The following is a 26239-nucleotide window of genomic DNA, read 5'->3' on the forward strand; positions in this document are numbered from 1 at the left end:
CGCTGCGTCGCCCTCGCGCTGCGTCGCCCTCGCGCTGCGTCGCCCTCGCGCTGCCTATAATTCATATTTTTTAAGGAAGAAAACATTTACTCTAGAATATAATAAAACTTGTAAGTGTGTTGTATCATTTGCTTCTGACCCTTGCCTACTTCTTTAGCCTCATCTGTCATTCTTCTTTCACATACTGCGTGCACTTTTCAAGCACACTGTGGTCTCTCATTCTAAAACTCTCATCATGATGCCTTGCTCCATCTGGACCTCTCAGGCCATCATGACAGGTTAGGAAGCCTTCCTTGTTTCCACTGTGGTTAATGAAATGGTTTTCCTCATTACTTTCTTTGGGCATCTGAGTATATAGCATTTTTTACAATGCATTGTAGTTAAGGGTTTGCTTTTTTTTGACAGAAGAAAAAAAAAGCATGGCTTAAGTTTTATAGGAAATTTTATTTATTTTATTTATTTTTTTTGTTTCTGAATCTTTTCCCCTGAGTATGGTGTCCAGTAAGCATTTAGTGTTTGATCAATAATTGTCTTACTAACCTTTTTGCCTGGAGAGAAGAAAGTTATGAAAGAAGATAGAACTTAAATATTGGGAGAGCAAACTTATGACATTAGGAGCAGGCTTACAATGTTCCATTCTGAAGAATAAGGGTAGGGCCTAGAGACAAAAGGGACACAAAGACCAGTTTTCAGTACAGCATCAGAAAGAACTGTCTAGCACATGTATTAGCAATGAGGAGGCGTGCCTCATGAAATCAGGGATATGGAAGAAGGGAATTGCCAGCAACCTCTGCCCTGTAGAGTATTCCAACAATGTGCCAAGTCTTTTCAAATCATACCTACACAGAATGTATGTTCACTGGGCCTCTTGACACTCATCAGCTACCTTAAAGGAATATCTATGTTACTCCTCAAAGTTTTTACCAGGTCTAGTATCCCAGAGTTCTTAGCTCTTCTATATGTAATTTCATTTCCAGACTCCTTGTAATCCTGGCAGTCTCAATAACCATACATCTTTGTCAGTATTTTGGGTACATTGTGTCTTACATGGTTAAAATTAAGAAAGATAGGGAGCTCTTGGTGGCCTAGTAGCAAGAAGCTGCACTGCAATCCCAGAGGTACGTGGTTCGAATCCACCAGATGCTCTGCTGGAGAAGGAGGGACAATCTCCTCCTGTACCAGTCAGATCCAATTTGATGGTACACTCACACACACAAAAAAAATGAAAAAAGTTGTGTGCCACGGATGTATCCTTTCTCCGTACCTATTTAGTCTGTATGCTGGGCAAATTATTTGAGAACCTGGACTACTTTGAAGAAAAATGTGGCATCAAGATGAGAGAAAGACTCAATCAATAACATACAGTATGGGAGAAAACCCAACATATATTATGTAGATTATACAACCTTGCTTGCTGAAAGTGAAGAGGACTTGAAGTGCTTGCTGCAGAAGATCAAACATTGCAACCTCCAATATGAATTGCATCTCAATATCAAGAAAACAAAAATTCTCACTGCTGTACCAATAGGCAACATCATAATAGATGGAGAAAGGATTGAAAATGTTAACAAATTTATCTTACTTGGATTCACAATCAGTAATACTTGGTACCAGCAATCAGGAGATCAGGAAACATATTGCACTAGGATAATGTGCAATTAGAGACCTTTTCTGAGGAGCAGTGATAGTTTAAGAAGTAAGGTGCATCTAATTCAGGTCATGGTCTTTTCAATCACTTACTATGCACTTGAAAGCTGGACAGTTACTAAGGATGACAGAAGAATTGGTGCCTTTGAGTTGTGGTGTTGGAGAAGAGGACTGAATGTCCTATGAACTGACAGAACAACAAGCAGATATGTCTTGGAGAAGGAGCCAGAGTGGTCTTTGGAGGCAAGTGATAAAGCTTTGTCTCACATACTTTGGGCATATTGTTAGGAGAAGCTGTACCTTGGGGAGTGAAATCATGCTTTGAAAGGTGGAGCAACAATGAAAAAGAGGAAGACATTCAACCAGATGAATTGACACAGTGACTACAACAATGGGCTTATGCATGTCAGAGATTGTGAGGATGGCACAGAATAGGACAAGGTTCAGGTCTGTTGTTTGTGGAGTCGCAGTAGGTGGTACTTGAATCAGGGGCACCCAACAATAAGTAGACCTGATCTCAGGGACTCAGATATTCTTTATAAGAGCAGATATTAGCGCCGCTGATTTCTTCATCTTGAGTATATTTTTAGAGTAGTCCAAGGGGAAAAAAAGTCAAGTAGCTTAAGGGAACTCTGGTGGCGTAGTCCATAGGGAGTTGGACTTCTGAGCCAAGTGCTGCACTTCTCTGGTAGTTTGAATCTACCAGCCACACATCAGGAGAAAGATAGGCAGTCTCCTCCTGTGTGACCACTAGCCTCAGGAATCTCATGGAGGGTCAGCTATGATTCCGTTTTAATTTGATAGCAGTGGGATTTATTTTTGGTTTAGAGTTGCCTGGTGTTAACCTTAGCCTTTTTGGTAGCAGCCTCATTAGCATTTTTTGGTTAACTGAAACTTCTAGATCTGCTTCATATGAGCTACTATAAGGCCACTTCTTCCCCACCCTGTCCTCGGCTATTAGATTTTGTCATAGAGTTTGATTTCTTTATTTCAGTTTATTGGCTCAAGGAATGCTAGAGCTAGAAAAACTCAAAAAACAGCATTATCAATATGTTCTTTGTTCACTGCCCCATGCCTCTCTTCTCTCCCCAGCTTTTTGTGTTGTTCACAGTTTGGTAACTAAAGTCTTTTATGTTTTCATCCACATCACTTGTGAAAATAATGGACCACAGTATGAAATGTATCACAGACCTCTCCCTATGGTTGACATTAGCCATTTTTAAAAAACTAGCATTTTTGAGCAATTCTACTTATTAGTTAATGAGTCTCTTACTTTGTTCTACTACCTGAACTTGTAGATTTCATTTTGTCGAAAATGCTTTCAGCTAAATATTTGGGTGATCCCCACAACATAGGAAGATGCAGAAAGGAGTAAAAGAGAATAGTAAAAGTCAGAAGTGGCACCGTGGCCAGATTAGCGTGGCAGATGGTGCCCCAGAGAAAGAAGTAATCTGGAAACTTTTTTTTCACTGCTCTCTTGAGATGAAAGGGATCTAGAGGTTATGTAGCTCACCTTCACCTGGTTTGGAAGTGCTCATTGTCAAGTGTTGATTCCATTTCTCTTGACACACCTTCCAGTGAAGGTGCAACTAAAAAGGGAAGCCTTGTGGTTACCAGGGATAGGAAAGAGAAGGGGAGGGGAGTTAAAATCAATAATTAAGAGGGGTGAAGGGAACGGCAAATAATATGTAATAAGGTATTGACCAGACATAATTAACTACATTAATTTTAATTAATATTATAAAACAAATGTGTGTGATTGAACGAAAAATCAGTATGATTTTTTTTTTATTATTATTTGTGTGTGTGCGTGTACTGTCAAATCAGATCTGACTGGTACTGGAGGAGATTGTCCCTCCTTCCTCGGCAGAGCATCTGGTGGATTTGAACCGTGCGCCTCTGGGATTGCAGTGCAGCTTCTTGCCACTAGGCCACCAGAGCTCCCCGAAAAATCAGTATGATTTTTAAACTTCCAAATAAAAATAAGTAAAATTAAAAAGTGAGCCCATCTAAATGTCAGTTAGCTCTTAGTGTTAGATACTACTGGAAGATTGCCTTTTCAGTCCCGCAGTACAGTATACTGTCTCATATACTTTGGTCATGTTGCTGGAAGAGGCTGTTCCTTGGAGAGGGACATCATACTTAGAAAGGTACAAGGTCAATGAAAGAGAGGAAGACCCTCAACCAGATGGATTGGCATAGTGCAGCAGTGAGCTTAAGTGTGTCAGAGATGATAAGGATGGTGCAGGATAGGAACAGGGTTCACATCTATTGTTCAAGGGTTATTATGAGTTGAGCTCAAAGGCATCTAACAAGAACAACAAAATTACTGTCAAAATCTGATATCATGTCAGCTGTTTGGCCTTGTGGAGAGATAAATTTAGGTGTTGACATTCTTTATCTGTCAGTCAGAAAAGCTGGGATCCTCAGTAAATGAAGGACAAAGAAGGAGAGGTCTGAATGAATCACTGAGTTCTTCTCAGGCCTAGTCTTCGTTTAAACCTTATTTGCTGATTGAGTGAAAGAAGGTGAATGAATTTTGTTCTTCAGTTCACTTGGCTAAATTAAACCTCCTTTAGAAGCAGTCAGGCTCTGCTTCCAAGAAACTTGCCCACGGTATTATCTCTCACCTCTGAATTCTTGTGTTGTTATTTCATACTTTTTACATGGCTGTCTTAATTTATGTGTTTATGTCTTACCATCCTGTGGTCAGGACCAAGATGAGCCATTATTCGCACCTTCTGCTTCAGGCACAAGTATTTAAACCAATTGTGTCTCTATAACTGATGCCACCAGATGGCACCAGAGCTCCTTCTGTTGTCCTGAGTATCTCATATTCAGTCATGTATTATGCCAGACTAGCCTATAAAAAGGCTACTTTGTTGGCGCTGGCTGAAAATCACCTGTGACTTCATCCATAGCCAACGGTGAGAGTTAGTACCCAGAGCCATCAGGGGCTTTAAGCTCGTTGCCCACTGCCATGGTGTGGACAGCTGAAACCCAGGCCCCAACAGGTACCTGGGACCCCAGTCCACAGTATGCCACTCACCCCATTCACCCTCAGACCTTCCTCTCTCTGCAGGTCACTGATAACCCTGGCCTGCAGGTGACACTGTCAGGAACACTAGAGGTGGGGACTGGCACTCCTTATATCAAATAAAGCTGCTTGTCTAGGGGAGAAAAAAAGATTCCTCTGCAATAAAAGACAGAAAACAAACTCCTATTATTCATAGGTCGTTCAAAGCCCTGTTTTGTTAGTAGTTGGCCATTCCTGCTTATAAGCTCCACTGAAACCTATCTGCTGTGAGTCATCCTGCTGTGAAGGACCTGTTCAAGTACTAAAGAGCAAGGATGTCAGTTTAAAGACGAAGATGTGGCTGATCCAAGCCATGGTATTTTCAGTTGTTTCTTAAGTATCTGAAAGTTGAACAGTGAATAAGGGAGACCAAGAAGACTTGATGCCTTTAAATTGTGGTGTTGGAGAAGAGTATTGACTATCCCACAAACTGCCAAAAGAACAAATAAATCTGTCTTGGAGGAAGTGCAACAAGGATACTCCTTAGAGGCAAGGAGGGTGAAATGTCAACTCACACACTTTGGGCCTGTTGTACCGTAGAGTCCATTAGAGAGTATGACATACTAAAGACAAAGAGGTGGCTGATTCAAGCCTTGGTATTTTCAGTTGTTTCTTTTGCATCTAAAGGAAAGGATGGGAATGACATGCTTAAGATTGCATATTAGAGATACTGCTCTAATGCTTCTGGAAAGGAAGAATTGGGAAAAATGACACTGAATTCCAGGAGACTAACAAAGAGGTTGCTGTAGTTATCCAAGCAAAGGTAATGAGGGCTCAAATGGAAAGAATACAACCAAGAGACAGTTGAATGTGGTCCTAGGATTCTAATTTTTATCAGTATGTAGAGATACCTTTATTCAAATAGTTGGGGATCAAACTAAAAGAGAAAACACAAGATTCGTCCAGGACTTGTGGATAGGACTGCAGAGGAAGCCAACTAGAGCTGAAGTACTTGTGTTTTTGTTTCAGATGGTGACCCTCTTTCAGATGTGGGTTGTTCCCCTCTATTTCACAGTGAAGCTGCATTGGTGGAGGTTCCTAGTCATCTGGATCGTGTTCTCTGCCATTACTGCCTTTGTGACCTTCCGAGCCACCAGAAAACCTCTAGTACAGACAACCCCAAGGTGAGAGTTTAAATAATGGAAAGTGCTTAGGTTTCTTGAAACTAATGGGATGAGATGCATGAAAGGAGGAGGGTGATTTAGATAGGAAACTGCGGTTATTGTTTTAGAAGATTATTTGGCCTGGAGCTCCTCCAAACAAGCTGATTGGGAGAGCCACCACTTTTCTGTTCACGTATTGAAAACTCTAAAATCTTTCTCCAGAGTTTGCATTAATGTTTTAGTGTTTCTATAAACATCTGCTTGTATGTGAGGCAAACAAACAAGCAGTCCTTGAGATCAGTGTGATTTTGTTTTGTTATTTGTTCTACGAACCTTTCTCTGATTTCTGAATTAAATTTTCTACTATTTTTTCTTAAAATACTCATAGTAGTTATCTTTCACAATTCATAGCAAAGTATTACTGTGTCTCTCATACTAAAATAATTATGAAATCAGGTGCCATTATATCTCTTGGTTGTTGGTATATGCCCAGGTCCTGGTACAAAGATTGTCACATTGTCCCTAAATGGCACATAGCACTACTTTATAAATTTTTGTTGAATGAATGAATCCCAGAAAATGTACAGTTTTCCAACAAACAATGTTGTTTTTTTCTTGGCTCATAAAGCAGCCCTTACCCTTAACATTCTTTGTGTTTTATGCAAGTACATTTTTGTTTGAGCCTCCCAGCCAGCTTGTGAAGGGAGGTCATCTGTATTTGGCAGAAAAAGTAGCTTTGGTGGCATAGTCTCTAGGGAGTTATGCTGATAACCTTAAAGGTTATCATATCCACCAGTGGCTCCTTGGGAGAAAGATGGGCAGTCTCCTCTTGTGCAAAATTTACAACCTCAGAAACCTAGTGGATCAACTTTAAGTCAGTTCTAACTTGACGATAAAGAGTGAGTGAATTTGACCGAAAGAAAGGGATACTTTCTCATTCGTTCATTCATTCATTCAGTAAGCACCTATGATGTGCTAGGCCCTGTGCTGAGTGCTGGGGATACAGAGCTGGGTAAGACCTGGTCTCTCCCCTCAAGGAGTGCTCGGTTTAATGGAGGAAATGGATGAGAAAGCACCTGTTACAGCAGTTCAGTTGGTAAGTGGAATGAGTGAGTTAAGCATAGGTGCAGAGAGCCTGTCAGAGGAACTAGCCAGTCTCAAAGTTATCACCCCCAGAGCCAGAGTTTCCTGTGTTGCAAACTGCACTTTTTCATGCCTCTTATCCTTTGCCTTACTGCAAGTCTTTCTAGATTTCTTTGTACAAAATAGTTTACTTGAAGGACCATTCTTGAAAGTTTAGACTCTGGAGTTACATGAGTGTAGATCGGAACCTCTAGCTCTGCTGCCTGCTTGCTGGCTCTATGATCTGTGTGATTTCACTTTTCTGAGTTTTCAATTCTTTATATTCTCAGAGATAGGGTAATAATTGCCACTTCATATAGGATGATGACGAAGAAAAAGCACAGTAAAACCCAAGTAGAGTCACCAAGAAGAGTCACTTCTTCTCTTGAGAGTGACTGGTAGTGTCAGCTTCTAGACTGTTGTTGTTATTGTTAAGTGCCGTCGAGTCGTAGACGACTCATAGTGAGCCTGTGAACAAAAGACCTGAGCACTGTTCATAGAGTTTCCAGAGGCAAGCCATTTCAGAAGTGGATGCCACTCCTGCTTCCAAGCTTGTTTTAATCAGGGAGTTCCACCAAACACTGCCCACCATGGGTAACCATTCTCTCATTTGGCACATCAGTATCACAGTGTTTCGCCTCACAGCAACCACTAGTTACCTCTGTACAGCAGTGCACAGACCAGTGCTATACCACTTAGAAGAATGTTTGACAAAAACCAATTTAAACCAGGCCTGAGGGCTGCAGATTACATGGCTGAAATGTATTTATAATATTTTTATAATAATAACTAAGAAGAATGCTTAAAAATTGCCAGTAATTCTCATAAATGCTATCATTGATCCATTCAGCATTTTACACTGGGTAACAGATTTTATAAGAAAGCTAGCATGTTTTTTCTTCTGTTTTATAAATAAATTTGTCTCAAAAAGATGATACGACTGACTTACCTGGGATTACCCGACTAGTTGCATGCCACATCCTTTCCGCTGTGTCTCATGTAAATTATGCATAATGAAGTATGTGTTCTGATTAAAGGTTAGCACTACAGATTGTTTGGAATGTTTCCATAACCTATGAAGCCATTACAATCTATGTTTAGCCACAGCAAGGAGATATATGCAAGGACCTTGAATTTCCTCCATTGGGCCCAGTATGGTTGGCAGAAATCTGGTTGGTTCTCAGGGACCACGCAGATTTGATTTTGGTTATTCATGCACATGGCTAAATTTCTCATTAGTGATCATTAAAACAGAGTAGTATATAAATAATGATATCAGAATCTCTCATTGTCACTGAGTTGGAACCAATCCGTAGTTGAGGCTCCAGCAGGTTTGTGATGCTGTAAATTGGACAGGAGGAGGTGGCCTTTCTCCATCAGAGCCTTTGGTGTATTTAAACCCCCAGAGAGGTATGGTCTTTGGTTTAGCAGCACAGCTCCCTGTGGACTATACCACCAGAAGTCAACGTCAGGGTATTACTACTCCCCTGTCAATCTAAAAGGTTCTGTGCCCTTCAGGGAGCCATTTCTCCTCTCTGAACATAGCGGGGGATTAACTTAAGTAGTTCATCCTTTGATTCTAGCATGTACTACTGCTCCTTTAGGATCATTGACCAGTGTGCTCCCCACCCTCCTTCCTCCACCCCAGCAACACACACACATACCCAGTTCAACTAAAAGAATATTTTTGGATTGCCTCTCCTATTCTGTTCTCTCGGAGGGAGGGGAGTCATTTCAGAAACAAATCCATATTGGCCTGTGGATAGGAACAAAGCTTTATTCAGACTAGCCAGTGTCAGGTACAAAAGCCTGTAGCTGATTACCTCTTACACATTTTTGCTTACGAAAATAACTGGTCTTTCTCACCTGTTTCTTTTTGAGATAGTTGTATATTACTTCCTTGTCTCCCTCGCCTGAATTTGTCCTATATACTGAGATGACAGATCTGTTAGGTCTTCCTTGTTCTTTTGCAGTTAAAGCCTTTTTGGGATCTCTGTTCTTCCTCTGGTTTAAAAAAAGGAAAAAGTAAAGTGCCAATATATGGAAATGTTTCTGCAATTTAAGGGATAAACAGCTTTGGATAGTAACTGAAATTGCCTTATCCCCATATGACATGGAAAAAAAGGAATCCTAGTGGTCCAGGGGCCTTTGTGGCCAGAGCTTCTGTGTTATGTGAACTAACTTTCTTTCCTTCCTCCAGGTTGGTTTATAAGTGGTTCCTGCTGATCTATAAAATCAGCTATGCCACTGGCATCATTGGCTACATGGCTGTCATGTTTACTCTCTTTGGTCTTAACTTACTATTCAAGTGAGTACCTTTTGCTTTTGTTTTTGTTGAAGGAGAAGGACTTAATGAGACATAACTTCTTTCCTAAGAATTTATTTTCTTAATAGAAAAAAGATTACAAAATAATAAAAAAAGTAAGCATTAAAAATTATTCTAGCCAGTCACTCACACCATATCACTCTAAGACAGTTTTCCTTGGTTGTGAGAGTACCGTTTATTGCAGCTTCTACAATGCCTGAGTTGTGTTAGATTCAGCTACACCAAGGGTTAGGTAACTACATCTACAAGTCTTATCCAGCTTACCACCTGTTTTTAAATAAAGTGTTAGTGAAGTAGGGCTGTACTCATTAAATGATGTGTTATTTTCTATGGCTATTTTTTTCTTTTTTTTCCATGTAAATTATTTTTTTAATAATTTTAATGAACATTTACAGAGAATTTGGATTTCCATTCATTCATCGCTGCACTTCTCTACCCACCCAGCCCTCTCCCCCTCGCCCCCCAGTTCTCTCCTCTCTTTCAGAAGTAAAAGAAAGACTCCCTCCCTGGTACACAATCCCCCCACACCCCTCCCACCGCCCCAAGTACATTCCACTATGTAACCTTAATTGTGGACTCTTTTGATAACCATAATACCCTATCATACATCGCTTTTAAATTATTCAGTCCCTCATCTGTTGTTTCAGTGCAGTATACACAATTTATCCAGTTTTTCTCAGTCTTACCCCCACCCTGATATCAGTCCCATTTTACAACAGTGGCACCATGTAATATTTGTCCTTTTGCGACTGAGATATTTCACTCAGCATAATGTCCTCCAGGCTCACCCATTTTGAATAATATTGCATGAGTTCCTTGTTTTTCAATGCAGCATAGTATTCCATTGTGTGAATATACCACAGCTTCTCTATCCATTCGTTTGTTGATGGGCACCTGGGTTGTTTCCAACTCCTTGCTATTGTGAACAGAGCTGCAATAAACATGGGTGTGCATATATCTGCTTGGATGTCAGTTATGGTCTCTTTGGGATATATTCCCAGTAGTGGAATTGCTGGGTCAAATGGTATCTCTATTTACAACTTTTTGAGAAAGCACCATACCGCCTTCCACAGTGGTTGCACCACTTTACATTCCCACCAACAGTGAATAAGGGTTCCAGTTTCTCCACAACCTCGCCAGCATTTGTTGCTTGTTCTGTGGCTATTTTTAACAGTAAAACTATTGAATAGTTGTAACAAAAATCATATGCCTTATAAACGTTAATTTTTTTTTTTAATCTGAATCTTTACAGAAATAAAATACATTGTCAACTCCTGGATTAAACAGTTGACTCTTGTACCATAGATGGCCAAATCTGGCAGTGGATTCCCCTAGGAGGATATTAGATAAGAAACAGTAGTAGAGCATTGCCTGCAGGAGTCTTTTCAGCAGTCCTCAGGCTGTTAAACAGCTGGAGGGAGCCACTTGACTGAGAAGTCCCATATCCCCCAAGAGGCACACCACTTTAAAAATGCATCAATTCAAGGAAGCCCACCACTACTTCCCACCAGATGTTTAGAGATCATTTATAGATATCTCAGTGTAAATCCAGGATACTAATTACAGATCGTCTTTATAAATATTGTTACTTTGAATTACTTTTGGCATTCTTCTTTTGTCAGACTTTATGGAAGCAGTTCTAGAAAGTAATCTATGGACATTTAAGTCCTGTTTCTCTGTTGGGCATGATTATTTTCAATTTAGTACTCTTACAGATAATACTGCTGAATTGCCTTTTAAAAGTACATTTCCAAGAGTGTGATTTTGACTGTCATTTCGTATAGACATAAAAATTTCCAAAAGTTTTATACTGGTCTCAGATTTATTCAGCCCCAGTTAAGGCTCCTGCACTGAGGTCTGGTAACTATGTGAGACAGAGTAGAGAAGGATTGTGGCTTCTTGGCTGAGATCATGGTTGCCCTGGTTGTGAATGAAGAAGAATCTTCAGCCTGGGAGAATGCAGTGAGGCTCTCAGGGGTTTAGGATTCACATTTAAGTGCATAGATAGGATAACCACTGGCAGCTTCCCATAGCCTAACTATAAATGGGAATTTTTCTTTTTTTTTTAAGTTTAAGACAATGAAAAAGAAATCCATCTTTCCTTAGTGAGAGAATGTCTTTGAAAGTCTTCCAAGAGCAGTTCAAGCTGAAAGATAACACAAGTCCCAGAAAAATTTAGAGAAATTTTTCAGTGTAGAGTCTTAACACATTTCAACAAAGAAAACCAAAATATTTCTTGTATCTTCTAACTCTGAGATTTTTGTTGTTTTGTTGCAATTTTTTAAAATAAAGAGTTCTCATTATGTTTTAAAGAGTCTGTCCTATAATTACCATTTCTTTTTTTTTCTTTTTTTTTAATTACCATTTCTTTTCCACTTGCCTAAACTGTACAAAAAGGAAAACAGAATTGAGACTATTAATCATTGTTATGCATTGATTAGGTTAATTAGTATAAGAGCAATAATGTCTAGTCAGTGGTAAATATTACAAGACTCTTTTATTTTGTAATATTATATTAATTTTAATATTGTAAATATTACAAGCATATTCACCTTTCTGTGGTAAATTAGGAGATCTGGTGACAAAACTGTTACATGCTTGTCTGTTAACTGTGAGATTGGTGGCTCATTCATCTCTCCTAGTGACTAGCAGGAGAAGGACCTGGCAGTCCTCTGCCTTAAGGCAGTAATCCTGGTAATCCGAGGGGGCAGTTCTCCTTTGTCACATGGAGCTGCTGTGAGGCAAAAATCAACTCGATGGCACCTCATAACATTTTAAATACACAATTTTAAATGAACAAGCACAGTTTACACAAATATTTTAGCAGACAGTTTTCTAGACTCCAGGTTGCAATTTATTGATTTTTGGTGTTACCTTTTAATATAAAGCCAAGATCTTTATTTTCAGTAAATAGACTTAAATAAAAAATTAACTTGAAGAACATGTAACTTAAAAATTTATAGGACTGTTATGTAAACATTTACTAATCAGAATTTCTAAATTTGTGATTGGAAAATTTTTCTGTATGTGGCTAAATAATATTTTAAGATTGAGGGTCAAAAGGTAAAAATTTAGGCATTTATATGCTTTAATACTACTAACTGAAAGGATTATAGGTCACATCCATCCAGATGCCCCTCATAAGAATGGCCTGGTGGTCTGCTTCTAAAAGATCATAGCCATTGAAAATCCTGTGGAGCGTAGTTCTCTCTGAAATACTCGGGGCAGCTATGAGTGAGAATTGACTCAATGGCAGCTAATTTGGATTTGTCTTTCTTTAATGAGAGAAAATTCCTGCCCCGCCCTACCTTGTTCACCTGAGGCAGGCTGTCCTGGATGGTGGGCACTTGTGCTCAGTTGACATGGTGGAAGCAGTGTCAGAAGAAGGGGTCTAACAAGTGTGCAGCCACTGTGGTCGTTTGCACTCTTGGCTCCAATAATGCTTAAATCCTAGCTTGTCTTCCCCGCCTGGGGGTTCAGCCATTTCAACTTTGACAGCTGACTGGAGGTGAGTTGCCCAGACTGAAACTCTCTTGCTTGATGCCTAGCAGTTGCCAGAAGTGGAGTCCAGTGAGTGCAAGAAGTGACCTGTGCAAGCCCTGGGTTCTTGTGAGGCAAAGCCACCAGCAGAGAGCCATTCACAGGGACCTAAGTGGTACCTGGTACAGAAGCAGATGTCTCAGTATGGTCTCCATAGTTAGAGTGCCCACTTGCTCAAGCAGTGCTCAGAAGCCATATGTGAACAGACAGCAGGTCAGATGTGGCTGTAGTTTGCCTACCCCGACTGCCTTGCCTGTTTGTGTCAGAGTAGTGATCAGAATACTTCTGTCTCAAAGCAGGCCTTGCTGACCATTCTGCTCCCTTACAGAATCAAGCCAGAAGATGCCATGGACTTTGGCATTTCCCTCCTCTTTTATGGCCTCTACTATGGAGTTCTTGAGCGGGACTTTGCAGAGATGTGTGCAGACTACATGGCATCTACCATAGGGGTGAGTTCACCTTGGCTCCTGATACTACCTCCTACTATCTCAAAAAAAGTTTAGGATGCATCATATATGACAGGAGAGAAAGATCTAAAAATGATGAGACATAGAATTTGTTAAGTTGTGAATGACATGAATGGAGACGCCTTGAAAACTTGGAAATCCACATCTCAGTTGTAGATTGGAATACTTTAGGGTCATATTAGGAAAGAGCTCCTTTAAAAGTAGGTAATTAACATTCATTAAGCTAATACTTAATGTCTTTTATGTACTTGGGTGTCAAAGTACGTTATATACTAGACTGCTAACTGCAAGGTTGATAGCTTGGAACCAGCAACTGCTTTGTGGGAGAAAGTTAGAGAGTATGATACTCAGCATTAGAGACCTGATGGAAGGCCACCGTGATAGAGAAAAGAGCAAGTTAAGAGTCCTGCAGTGGGAGAAAAGGCGAGTGCTTTTGAGAAACAAAGGAAACTAGGTTGGTTATAGGGATGATAATGTGGTAGAAATATCTAGAAGAAATAATGACTGAATCAGAAAGAACGTCCTAAAGGCCAAATTAAGGATTACATTTTAATACTTTCAGTACACTGGGAAACTGAAATTCTACTTTCTATGGTAGAGAGGGATAGTTGACGTTGAGAATGATTGTTCCTTAAACTGAGTCCTTTTCAAAGGGATATGGTTTTGCTGATCCTTAAGTTAGACCAAACAGTATGTCATTTCCCACATCTACACTAAGGGCTGGGATGACTTGTGATAGTAGTGAGTGAATCACCAGCAGTCAGTTCGTTCGTTATTTCCCATTAAAAATGTTTCTGAAACTTACATGGCAACGGACCTTCTTCTAGGGTTCAGGGTGCCAACAAATCAGTCCGTTTTGGGATGTGAAAGGGAGGACTGTAGAATTAAATGAAGGGATGGACTATCCTCCCTCTTTTGTTCTTTCTAATGCTAGGAATTCCTGCAATCTCTTCTTTTTGCTGAGGCTTAATTAAGCGGCCCTTGTTCTACTCAACATCATCTGAATCTTTGAGCCAAAACAGCCTGAATTTCAGGAATATCCCTGATAAAGACCCAGAATCTCTTCACTTTTTTTGGAAAGCAGTTCAAGGAAGCCAGAATCTTCCAGCCTTATATGCATTTGTTGGCCAAGTCATTCATATGTTTATTCAGGAAAGTCATTTTTCACACATTTACTAATAGCATGCACTGAGGATGATAAGGTATAACCTTCACTAGCACCTCTGTCACCCACTGCCAGGAGCAGTGCTCGTCACCCAAGTTCTGGAACTACGTCTCATTTAACTCTTAGTCCCCATCACATACATCTCAAGAATGATTCTCTTCAGAGCCTGGAGAGATCTCTCTGATTAATTAACTTCAGGGTTCCTAGAGATGTAATCGTGAGGCTTTATGATTGTATTACAAGCACTTTCACTTCTTCACAACTCTACAATATTCTACACTCCTTTTAGAACAGCTTTGTTTCTTCTCATGTAGAGCTTTGTATAGCCTTAAATAACTAACTTCTTAAATTGAGTCAAGGGGACCCTGAGTGACATCTCTTTTTTCCAGCTAATGACTGAGATCATAAGTTTGCAACAGTCAGTCAGTGTAGTTTCCATTTGTACACCAGAAATGTCACGAGTAGCCACGCCTACAGATTGTGAAATAAGTCGTCTTTCTGGGTCTTCTTTTTCTGCGGTGTGTAGGATAGTAATATGTTATTCATGATGCATTAGCCCATGTATCCTACCTCACACTTCCCTCTAACTGCTAAGTAAGATCCTGTTCCCTAAATTTACTTCATGGATTTTCTGAGGGCTCAGATAATACCAGAGGAGGACTAGCTGTCCAGTCATCTGACTTAAAAGTGTTGGGAATATCTAGGGATTTGAAGTCGTACAACCTTGATCTCAAATTCTCATCTACTTTTCACTTCTTACATATCCATGAGAAAGTTATTTTACCTCTCTAAATCTTGTTACCTTCGCTGTAATAGTACCAGACTTAAGAGTTATTGTAAGGATCAGGTGAATTCCTGTGAAGCACCTAGAATAGCCTGAGCCATGGCAGTCTTTTGCCTGCTCTATCCCGTGCCAATCTTATTGTCTCTGACACACCTACCCCCATTACCCCAATTACTGAATCGATCCCTTTCATTGTGGGTCTTTCTCTCTTGCACCTCCCTCCACACTCCCAAATATGATGTCCCTCTCCAGCGACCTCTTGTAACATGTCCAAAGTATGTCAGATGAAGCTTCAGAATCCATGCCTCCAAGGCCGGTTTCACCCTCTCCAGGACAAACCTGTTTGTTCTCCTAGCAGTCTATGGTATATTCAGCACTCTTCTCCAGCACCACAGTTCTCTTTCTAGCATCCCTAGTCGTTGTTCAGCTCTCTGACACATAGCAAGCAATTGCGAAGACTATGGCCTTGATCTGGCACACCTTAGTTTCCAGACTGATGTCATTGCTCTTCAGTACTCTGGAAAGGTCCCTCACAACTGACTTTCCCAATGCAATTCATTCAGATAATAAATTGTGAATGATTGCCAAACATCCCTTAATACCCGTATCTGAAGTCAATTCAGATTGCTCTGTGGCAGGCATGGATTCTTCTTTCCCTTAGCCCTGAGAAATGGCTGTTGTCTTCAGTCTTTCAACAGATGCTTATAAAAACATCTGTTGAACTGAGTCTAAGCATGAGGAGTATTTGGCTTCAGTTCTGTCACCAGCTCTCTCTAGCCTTGGCAAGGCTCTCCACCTTCTCCACCTCCTTCTCCTGAGCGTCAGGCTCTTCATCTGTTGAGAGAGGATTAGATTAAAAAGGAGCAAGGCTCACGTGGCATACATTATCTATGATGGGGAATATAATTCCTTTTTCCTGAGCACCTATTATGTGTAAACTGTATTTTCTCAGTCTTGCAAATACTTTGTGAGGTCAGGCATACTATTCTTGTCTTACAAATAAAAAATCTGAAGAGTTTACTCTCTCATTTTGAATAACATTTGTTTAAAAATTCCTCTGCTTTCAAACCTTTCCTGCCCTGTTTCTAGTCCCTTCATTCTAGGCAGATAACTTTGCCTCCAATTTATCTCAGAAACTAAAAGCTACCAGGAATCCCCACAATTTCCTGGTACTACATCTGCAAGTTTACATATTTACCTGTCCTCTCCTTTCCTCCAGTTACAGTGGAGTAATAGGCCAGCCTACCCACTCGCTGCATTTTTTTTAATCCTCTTTCTCAGAAAACTTCATATGCTCTTAATTACTCCTTTTCTCACCTTTGGCTTTTAACATCTTCCACTCTACTGGACTTTCCCATTAACCTTTAATTCAATCCTAAAAAAAATTTAAAAGAAATCCTTTTCTTGACTTGTTTTCTCCTCTAGCTAATGAACTATTTCCTGTTTTTTACAGCTAACCTTATAGATACTCTTTAGCTTGTTCTCATTTGACTTCTGCTCATATACCCTTTGTATTAGTTTCTTGTGGCTGTCACAACAAATTAACATAAATTACCACAAACTAGGTAACTTGCAGTCCAGCTGGTCAGCAGGGCCTTGCTCTTCCTGAAGGGTGTAGGAGAGGCTGTCTGTGCCTTTCTCTTGTGTTCTACTATTGCCAGCAATCCTTGGTGTTCTTTAATTTGGAGGTGCATTACTCCAGTCCCTAGTTTTGTTACCATGTGACTGACCATCTTCCTGTTTCTGTGTCTGTATCTCTTTTATAACTGTACCAAGTCATACTGAGTTAGAGCTCACCCTAATGACCTAGGGAACTCTGGTGGCATAGTCTGTAAGGCGTAGAACTGCTCCCATACCTCTTAGTGGTTTGACTCCACCAAGAGGAAGAAGATGAGCAGTCTCCTCTCAGGTAATTTACAGCCTCAGAAACCGAACATGGGGTCAGCTCTGGGTCACTTCCGTCTCAATTGCAGTGGGTCTTCTGACTCTTAACTTGATTTGCAAAGACCCTGTTTCTAAACAAGGTCACATTCACAGGTATCAGGAGTTAGAATGTTAGCAAATCATTTTGGGGAGATTGAACGTATAACACCCTTCCTCTGAAATTACTTTTTACTCTGGGTGCCAGTGACTGTGTGTGACTAGTTCTATTAGGAGTGACTCTGTGTTCACAGCTATCAGCAAAACTGACTCAGTTAAGCACTGTACTTATTAAAAGGCTTCTCCTCCCTTGACTTGTGACATTACCCTGTCTAGATTTTCTCCCTCTAATCTTTCTCTGTCTCTTTTGCTAACTCTTCCTTCCTTTTACTTAAATGTAATAGTTCTCCTGAACTCAAACCCAAGCCATCTTTGCCTGGTCATTTCTCTTTCAATTTTAATGGCTTCCATATTTCTAACCCATGAGCACTGGATGTTTACTGTTCCACTCTCTAACATCATTGTTCTGTTTACCTTGCTCAGTTTTCACTACCTTTGAATAGGCCATCACCTTCACACAGGTCTCCATCAGCTATGGCTTTTTTTCCCCTTCCCTCTTTTTTTAAAAAATTTTATATTGGATTGCTTCTAAACATTTTGTTTCCTATTGCTCTTTATTCATACTGTGTTTCATACAATCATTCCCATGCATTATTTTTATAAAATTAATCACCTTTGGACCTTGCCCATCATTACCTTGTCTTTACAGGTTCCAGCCAGATCCTCCCATTTCCTTCCCCCTCCCCCACCAAACTGTGCAGCCCTGTGGTTTCACCCCTACCCCCCTCACCCTCTGCTCTCACCCTTTCCCACCTTGCAGCTATTGCTTTTTAAGAATTAAAATCATCACCTAGCAAGTCTCTCTGGATCCATGTTGGCCTCGTTACCGATTCAGTTTTCACATTGAAAATAAAGTGATTTTTTTTTAAAGTTTAGTCTAATCATGTTATTCCCTACCTAAAGTCTTTAAATGATTTCTCATTTTGAGTCCCATATCCTTAAAGAAACCAACAAGGTAATGGTTTCCTCTTTCTCACGGCTCTCTAGCCATATTAGGCCTCTCTCATTTTCTCAAGTACATACATCAGACTTCTTCCTGACTCAATGCCTCTTCTCTCTACTTCTGCCTTTTTTTCATCTGAGTAACTCCCACCCACTTGTTAAGTCTCAACCTCAGATGTCATTTCCTCAAAGATGCCTTCTCATTGTATAATATTCTTTCATTAGCTGTTTAATGGTTATAATTAATTTATGCTGTTGTTGTTGTTATGTGCTGTTAAGTCGCTTGCCACTCATATTGACCCTATGTACAACAGCTGTGAAACCTGCTCTACCCTGTGCCAACTGGACTGTCTCCGACACATCTACCCTCATTACCCCAGTCACTGTGTCAGTCCATCTCATTGATGGTCTCCCTCTCATTCTCCTTCTCTCCACCCTCCCAAGCATGATGTCTCTCTCCAAGGACTTGTCTCTCCATACAACATGCCCAGAGTGTGTTAGACGAAGCCTCGGAATCCTTGCCTCCAGGGAGCAGCCTGGCTTCACCCTCTTTAGGATGTAAGTGTTTGTTCTTTTAGCAGTCATGGTATATTGAAAACTCTTCTCCAGCACCATAGCTCAAAGGCATCAATTCTCTATATTTTAGGTAAATTTTTTACATGTCAGTCTCCCTAGATGACAGACGTTGGGTCAGTTTTCCAGCTAATATCCCAAACACCTAGCCCACTTGCTGACAGTTTATTGTTGTTGTTGTTGTTGTTAATTGCTGTCAAGTATGACTCATAGTGACCCTATGAACAACAGATCTGAGCCTTGTGCCATCCTGTGCCGTCGTCATCATCTCTGACATACTTGAGCCCACTGCTGCAGTCACTGTGTCAGTCCATTTCATTGAGGGTCTTCATCACTTTCACTGACACCCAATAAACATATTGCTTGAACTTTGAAGTAATATGAGTGAAGAGTTTGAATGAAGTGTTTGAGTGATGTGTTCAGTCATCAGGAAGTGACAGAAGGTTGGAATTAACCTATGTGATCCCAGCACACTACATGGACGCAAGGGATCAGGCCCCTAAGGATAAACTGAAAATGTGCCCTCCTGTATTTAACCCAGTGGCAGGGCCTCCTATTTGGTCCTCTGTGGTTTCTGTGACTGTAGGATTGCCAAGGTCTTCCTGACTTGGCAAGCTTTCCTGATTACTTCATTGACACAGCCTGTGAATTTGACCGTGCCTTCTTGTTGCCACATTTGTCTTGTGAGGAGAGTTCTTGGAACGAGGCTTAATAGACACTTTCCTAGATCTCCCTCCTACTGTCCTGCCTAATCCAAGTTCCTTTTGATCTTGTGCCCTTTGTTGCAGGGTCCGAGGGATAGGACTGGTGTGAACTGACAGGCAGAGAGCTCCAACCCATCCCCTAAGTTGGAGAGTTCTTACTGCTTTCACTGCCAGTGCTGTTGGTTGGAGTGAGAGGTCATGTTTCTGTGTTACATGATTGTACTGTGATTCTGTAGTGGAGGTGGACCCAGAGTCCTTGGCTTTGCCTGTCTTTGTTTATACAGGAGCTCAGGACAGGTGGATCTCAGAGGTGTTCCTCACTGCTTCCGTTCTAGGATTCTAGTATGAAAGTTACATGATTAGCAGACCTCCATAGCTCTTGGCCCTGCTCTCTGGCTCTGGCTTATTCATATCCATTACTTTTTTTACTTTTAATGAAGAACAGAACCTTTAGATAACTGGCCATCAGTGAAGCAAGTAGCAGATCATCTGCAACATACAGAAAATGTTGACTGAGTGCTTGACTAGTGGGGTGGTGGGGAGCACTTGGGGAGGAGTTAGAAGTTCTAGCTCCTAGTCTCCAGTGTGTTTCTTTGCAAAGCTTTGGGTTCCCCTTGATAGGGCTGCTCTGTTTTTCTTTGATAGAGTTTAAGTCAGAGAATGTTGCAAGCGTGTGAGGTGGCACTGAAGGCAGAGTGCTTTAATTCATGGGATCTTGAGGCAGTGTGGCATCTCTTTCTTCTACTCTTGAAGACCCGTGGGATCAGGGAGCAGTTCTTAGGACCAGGAGAGACCAGGGAGTTTCCATCAGGATTGTAGTGTCCTGCCCCAGCACATGTGTGCCTTCCCTCACTGCTCTCCTACCCTGCCAGGGGGTCTTCTCAACTAAGATAGGCTTTGCTTGCTTTTTTTTTTTTTTAAATTTTATTGGGAAAAACATGTTGGGGATACAAGGAGGTGAGGGTTGGGAGCAGAAGGGTGGGGATGAGGAGGGATGAAATTGTAGGGATGCCGTTGCAGGGCTGTACAATTTGGTTGGTGGGGGGAGCAGGTGAAGGAAATGAAAAGGATCCAGTGAGGACAGATGATACAGGGCAATGGTAAGCATAGTCCAATGGTGATTAAACAAACTGTCTTATTCACTTGTGGGTTTCTCATTTGGAAATTGGGCGCAGACTGTCTGGCTTCTTCATGCTGAACAGGGGTGTTGATGTGAAGGGGGAAAGGGAGAACACTATATCACCTTGCTGGTGGTCTTGGGTTAAAGCTGCTTACCTTATTTTTCTGTTAGAAGATATTTTCCTGACATTTACTCCCCTCTGGACTACAGAGTGTTTTCCCAGGTGGGTCCAGTGGGGATGGCTGACTGAACCCTGAGGCTCCATCCTCCTTTGCTTCCTTAGCTGGCAGTTGTATTTCCTTTTTGTCTCAGGAACTGGATTCAGGGTCAGGTCTGGAGTAAAACTGTGTTAAGGTTACCTATAGAAAAGGGAGCAAATCTAGAGAGAACAAACTTGTGAGTTACAAAAAAAAAATAGAAGGGTTTTGGGGGTGTTACGGGTGTACTGGGGGAGAGAGTGGAGGAAAGTAGCCTGGATAAAATTCTCTGTACACCCTAGGCAGTTTTTCCTACCCAGGGGTCAGATGGCACAACCTGAGGGCTGAGGAGCTCACTTCAAGGGCTGGCTTACCCCGAGGGCCGAACACGGCTCGCCCTGGGGGCCCAAACACTGAGGGCTGGGTGACACTCCCTAGGGAGCTGGCTGGCACACCCCCAAAGACCCCCCGCCCAAGTCCGGACCCCACGCCTCACTGAAGACCGTGTGGCCAGGGACAGCGTCCCCAATTCCAGCACTACCTCCTTTAACCCGCCCCCACCCCAATAAGTGATCATATTGTAATTTGAAGTAGGTGTCACTACCCTCCCCCTTTTATAAATGGAGAAGGGAACCTGACAGTGGTGAACACACACACACACACACACACACACACACACCCAGTCTAATCAGTTCTTGGCAGAGCCAGCCAACAGATCAACAGATGCGGTGAATTGAGGATATCTGCCGTCTTGGACATGCTGCCACTGTTAAGTGTCGTCAAGTCATAGATAGCTCACAGTGATTCTCATCAATCCATTGTATTGGTGATCTTACTCTCTAGCTGTCCATCCCAGGTGAGGGGATCCCTGGGGTTCAGTGGTGGGAGCTTCATGGAGCTGCGGCAGCGGTGCAGGCTCGGCAGCAGGGGGCTGGGAGCCGCGGGACTCACCCATTCCTTCCTGGGAATCCTTGATCTCCTGCTGTTGAGCCTCAATCTGCACCAAAGACCAGTCATCAACTGTTTAATTGTTCAGTTATCAATAAACAGAGGCCTGCAGAAGGCCATGGTGGCCCTCCTCTATGTGATCTACTGCTCCTGCAGCTCGCCATGCTGTTTCTTAGGCTTTGCTTTTTCAACAGCTACTTGAAAACAAAAGGAAAAAACCTAGATTAAACTCAAATCATAGTCAAAATACAAGGAATCTACTTTATAGGTACAGATAAAATCAACAACTGCAGATGCAGTATCTATTACAAAGGTGATATATATTCATTACAATTTCAGTACAGAACAGCTGGCAAAAGGGGAAAAAAATCACCTATGATCTTACTACCAAAGACGTCACTAGCTTAAATGTTCTGTTACTTTTCCTTCTGATGTTTTTTCTTGCATGGATTTGGGCTTGTCTTTATGTATGATACCAGCCATCCACTTCTGTGCCCTGTTTTTGACAATGTTATAATCTTAAACATGAGTTGAGTGGTTGTCTATGTAGTATCTGGAGTGTGTGCAATGATTTAGGTAGACATTTTCCTGTCATTTGTGACCAGCATTCTTCTGTTGTTCTTTAACAGATGTCTGGGAATACCCTTTGCACCAAACCAGCATCATACTTGATGTTCCCTTTTTAAATCACTAAGTCTGTATCAAAGCTGCTTCTGAACTCCATAGCTTTTTTTTATTTATTAAATTTTATTAGTTTTAATGAACATTTACAGAGATTTTGGGTTTTCATTCATTCATTGTTGCACTGTTTTCTCCACTCTCTTCCCCAGTTCGTTCTTCTTCCCCCCCCATGTCTGTTTTAATTGTCCAATTGCCACAGTGCTTGTCAAAGCCAGTTCTGATTAATCTCCTTTGTCAGTGTGTCCCTTGCCATTCCCTATCACTCCTCCCTGAGAGAGACTTCACCCTGATTCATAAGGAAAAGGGGATGGTGCATTCTCTTAGCTACTTCCTGCTGAAAAGGGACGCTGTGGGTTTCAGGGTGAAGATCTTCTCTCACTACTCTAAAGGGCCCCTTTGGCAGTAGGAAACACATAGACTGTTATGGAGATTGATTTTGGAATTTAGATGCACTGTTATCAATTGTGCTTAGCTGTACATGCTCATATCCTTGAGGATGTATCATGGAAGTGTTGCAGCCTTCAAACTGCAAAGCAGCAAGATGTTCTTTCTTTATCTTGAGTTTCAGCTCATTTTTCCTTTGCATCTCAGCGATTTCCTCTGGGGTGGCTAGTACAGATGATGATTCTGCTACAGGTGGTGATTTACCTGAATTGCTGAGTCAACCGAGGGCAGGTCAGTAGTGATGCAGCTCCCGCCGGCTGTAGTGCATCTTTTCACCACTAAGCATAGTAGAGTTCCTCCAGCAATCGGGTGATGAGACTATCCACATTCAGCTCCCCGTCCGCCATCTTGTTGGCACTCGATTCGGCTTCCCGGCAGCGGGAACAAGGGGTTCTGGGCGGCCGGGACTCCTCTTAATCGCCAGAAACACCTTCTGAATTTAGTTCATTGTTCGTCATTTCCACTGAGTCAGAACCAACTCATAGCTGACCCTCCAAAAGGTTTTCAGAGGCTGTAAATTGCCTGGGCGATTGCCCATCTTTCCTCTCCAGATCAGCTCCCAGCGCGCGCAAGGCGGAGCGAGGAGCCCGTGGCCGTGGCTAGCTGAGCGGTGAGAGAACCTGCCTCGGCGCCGCCGCTGACAGGAGGACCTGAACTCCATAGCTCTTGAGCACTATCTCTGAGTCCTCCTCATCCCCTTTGTCCTTGATGTTAAACCAGCCCAGTCTTGTGGTTCTGCTGTGTCTAACTTTCTTCCTAACACATCTGTCATCTTTCTTTTTCTCCCCTCTTGCCTAGCGGAGATGAGATAGAATTAGCTTCCAGAAGTCATCCTCTACTCAGAGGTCCCCCTGCCACCTGGCCTCTTCTCCAGAAAACAGGCTTCTTTGTGCCTTTGGCTTTGGCTGCATCTAACAGTTTTTCTTCTCTTTTTGCTTTTCTCCAGTTCTACAGTGAGTCGGGCATGCCTACCAAGCACCTTTCGGACAGCGTGTGTGCCGTGTGTGGGCAGCAGATCTTTGTGGATGTCAGTGAAGAGGGAATCATCGAGAACACGTATAGGCTGTCCTGCAATCACGTGTATCCTGCAGTGTGTGCACTCTAGGCCGGGAGGGAATAGTGGGGAGGGTGGTTTTAACCCTGGATATTTGTGAGTGTAGAACCGCAAAAGGGCAGAAATGTCGGTGACTTTCCTGCTAAGAAAACAGGTCCCTGGTGGTAGTTTGAGCCCACTCAGTGGGACCTCAGAAGAAAGTCTTCGCAAGCCACTACCAAAATAGCAGGCATTGACAATTCTCTGGCGCTCACTTCTGTTCCGGCACGCACGGGATTGCCAGCTCAAATTAACATCATGGCAACTGCTTCTGGTCCTGTGCTGGAGAATTTGATACTCAGTAAGGAAAACTTGAGCCTTCCTTTCTCTTTCCCATGGATTGAAGCCACTTTATGTAAACACTGGCTATAGCTTGGCTAGGTTAGAAAGAGCATGAGGCTGCACTAGCTGACTCAAGACTGGATCCCTCACAGGACAGGAGGCTGCTCTAACCAGAGCACCCAGATTTTACAGTCAGAACCCCCTGGATGGCACTTTTGACATTTAACGTGTATTTACTCAGTCCACATCCAATTCCTGTGTTGAAATATTCATGTATTATCTTTGTTGGGTTTCATAATAAATGCTGTAAAATAAGATCTTTACCCTCACTTCACATGTGAAGAAAAAGGTTTGGAGAGAAGGGATTCACCCAAGATTATACAGCCACTAAAAAGTGAAGCCAAGATTGGGCCAGGCTCCGTGATGTGCCGTGGTCTGGAGTGCCACCTCAGTGCCGGCCATTTCCCTTGACCAGTGGTACTCAGATTCCACGAGTTCTGCATCCGCGGCTGGTGCATTGTGGGCAAGAAGCAGACGTGTCCCTACTGCAAGGAGAAGGTAGACCTAAAGAGAATGTTCAGCAACCCGTATCCTTTGTTTAAGACCTTGCTGGGAATGGGCCGTGGGAAGAAAGGACTTTCAAATAACCCTTCTGTTTTGAACAGTAGAAAAACCTTAGAGATTGCCTCATCCCAACATTTCTGGGGCCTATCTCCCACCCTAAACCTGCCATGTGTCTGCCACTCCACTCTGTATGGTTTCTGTTCTAGGGAGAGTAGGGGCAAGACATGAGAATAACAGCTCAGCTTTCCACCAGAATTCTGTTTACCTCAAAGGTAAATTGATTCTAGTAGCCACCTTTCAGTTATTGCTTGATTACTGGTTGAGTGCTTTACTTGGATCGGTCCATGTAATAGTCTAGCAATTCTCTAGTAATGTCATCATTTTCCAAGTAGTTTAGAGCTCGAGTAAATGGTTTAACCTTGTGCATTAATGGCCTGCATCACATCTGTGGCATGCAGTACTAGAACCCAGCTCCGTGCCCGTGCAGGCCTAGGATGGCTGAGAGGCTCAGCCGCTATCTACTTCTGGCACATGAGCTGTACTTCTCTGAGCTTCCACTTCCTACCTAGCCAGCCCTCCCACTCTGGCCTCACCTTCCTCTTGCCCTCAGGAAGGTTCCCAGTCTTCTGGCTTTACCTTCACTTCCCCTGAGCTCTAGGACCCTGGCTTTTTAGCCTGTCTCTTCTCATATTTTCTTTGTCTTTACCCCTACTAGCTGGACTGTCAGGGGAACTCTTATGTCCCCAGCTTACTCCATAGTCCAGCAAATTCTTCGAAATCTTGCCCATCCCCTCTCAGGTTTCTCCAGACTCTAGTTGAGGAACAATTCATTTCATGGCCATGTGAAGACTTGGAGTTTCCCCCAGTTCTCAGGGAATCAAGTTAGTCTGTCTTTGCCTCTGGAGCAGTTCCCCCACAAGCGTGGGAATTTCCCCTGTACTCTCCTTAGAGGCTCCCAGACCCTGCTCCAGGTCACTTTCCCAGCATTTAGCCACAGGGCACAAGAAAGGCTGTTAACCTTTAGAGTCTCTTGGCTTCTGCTGGGCTTGGTACCTTTCGATGGTGCCATCTTAAAGCCTCTGCTGCCTGGGTCCCTTTCCTTTTGATTCTCCATAAACTTAAATCTTGGTGTAGAAGAAGTACAAACATGGTACTTCTGAGAGGCAACGATGGGAAAACTTTGTCTCATATTCTCCGGATGTGTGGTCAGAAGTCAGTCCTTGGAAAAAGATGTCATGATGGGAAATGTGAGGGTCAGAGGAAGAGGGGAAGACCCTTAGCAAGGTGGGCTGACACAGTCCCTGTACCAATGGGCTGTCAGAGCATGAGGATGGCGTGCGATAGAACAGGGGTCAGGTCTGTTCCTAAGGTTGCTGTGTGTCATAGTCCACTTGACAGCACCTGGCAACACCTCAAAACAT

The 26239-nt window shown here is 42.3% G+C and overlaps 1 protein-coding gene across 1 annotated transcript in view; it reads left to right on the plus strand.

Annotated features, from left to right (window-relative positions):
• The window catches only part of RNF121 (ring finger protein 121), an 83431-nt gene that overhangs the window by 56257 nt on the left and 935 nt on the right, over positions 1 to 26239 (plus strand). The window contains exons 4-8 of the mRNA XM_006885542.1: positions 5693 to 5847; positions 9149 to 9256; positions 13143 to 13263; positions 23826 to 23959; positions 24740 to 24841. Coding sequence (XP_006885604.1) covers positions 5693 to 5847; positions 9149 to 9256; positions 13143 to 13263; positions 23826 to 23959; positions 24740 to 24841 — 620 coding nt within the window. The remainder of the gene's footprint in view (positions 1 to 5692; positions 5848 to 9148; positions 9257 to 13142; positions 13264 to 23825; positions 23960 to 24739; positions 24842 to 26239) is intronic.

Source organism: Elephantulus edwardii, unplaced genomic scaffold, assembly GCF_000299155.1.
Source record: "Elephantulus edwardii isolate Elephantulus edwardi_28Jun2011 unplaced genomic scaffold, EleEdw1.0 scaffold00044, whole genome shotgun sequence".
In the NCBI taxonomy this organism is placed as follows: Eukaryota; Metazoa; Chordata; class Mammalia; order Macroscelidea; family Macroscelididae; genus Elephantulus; species Elephantulus edwardii.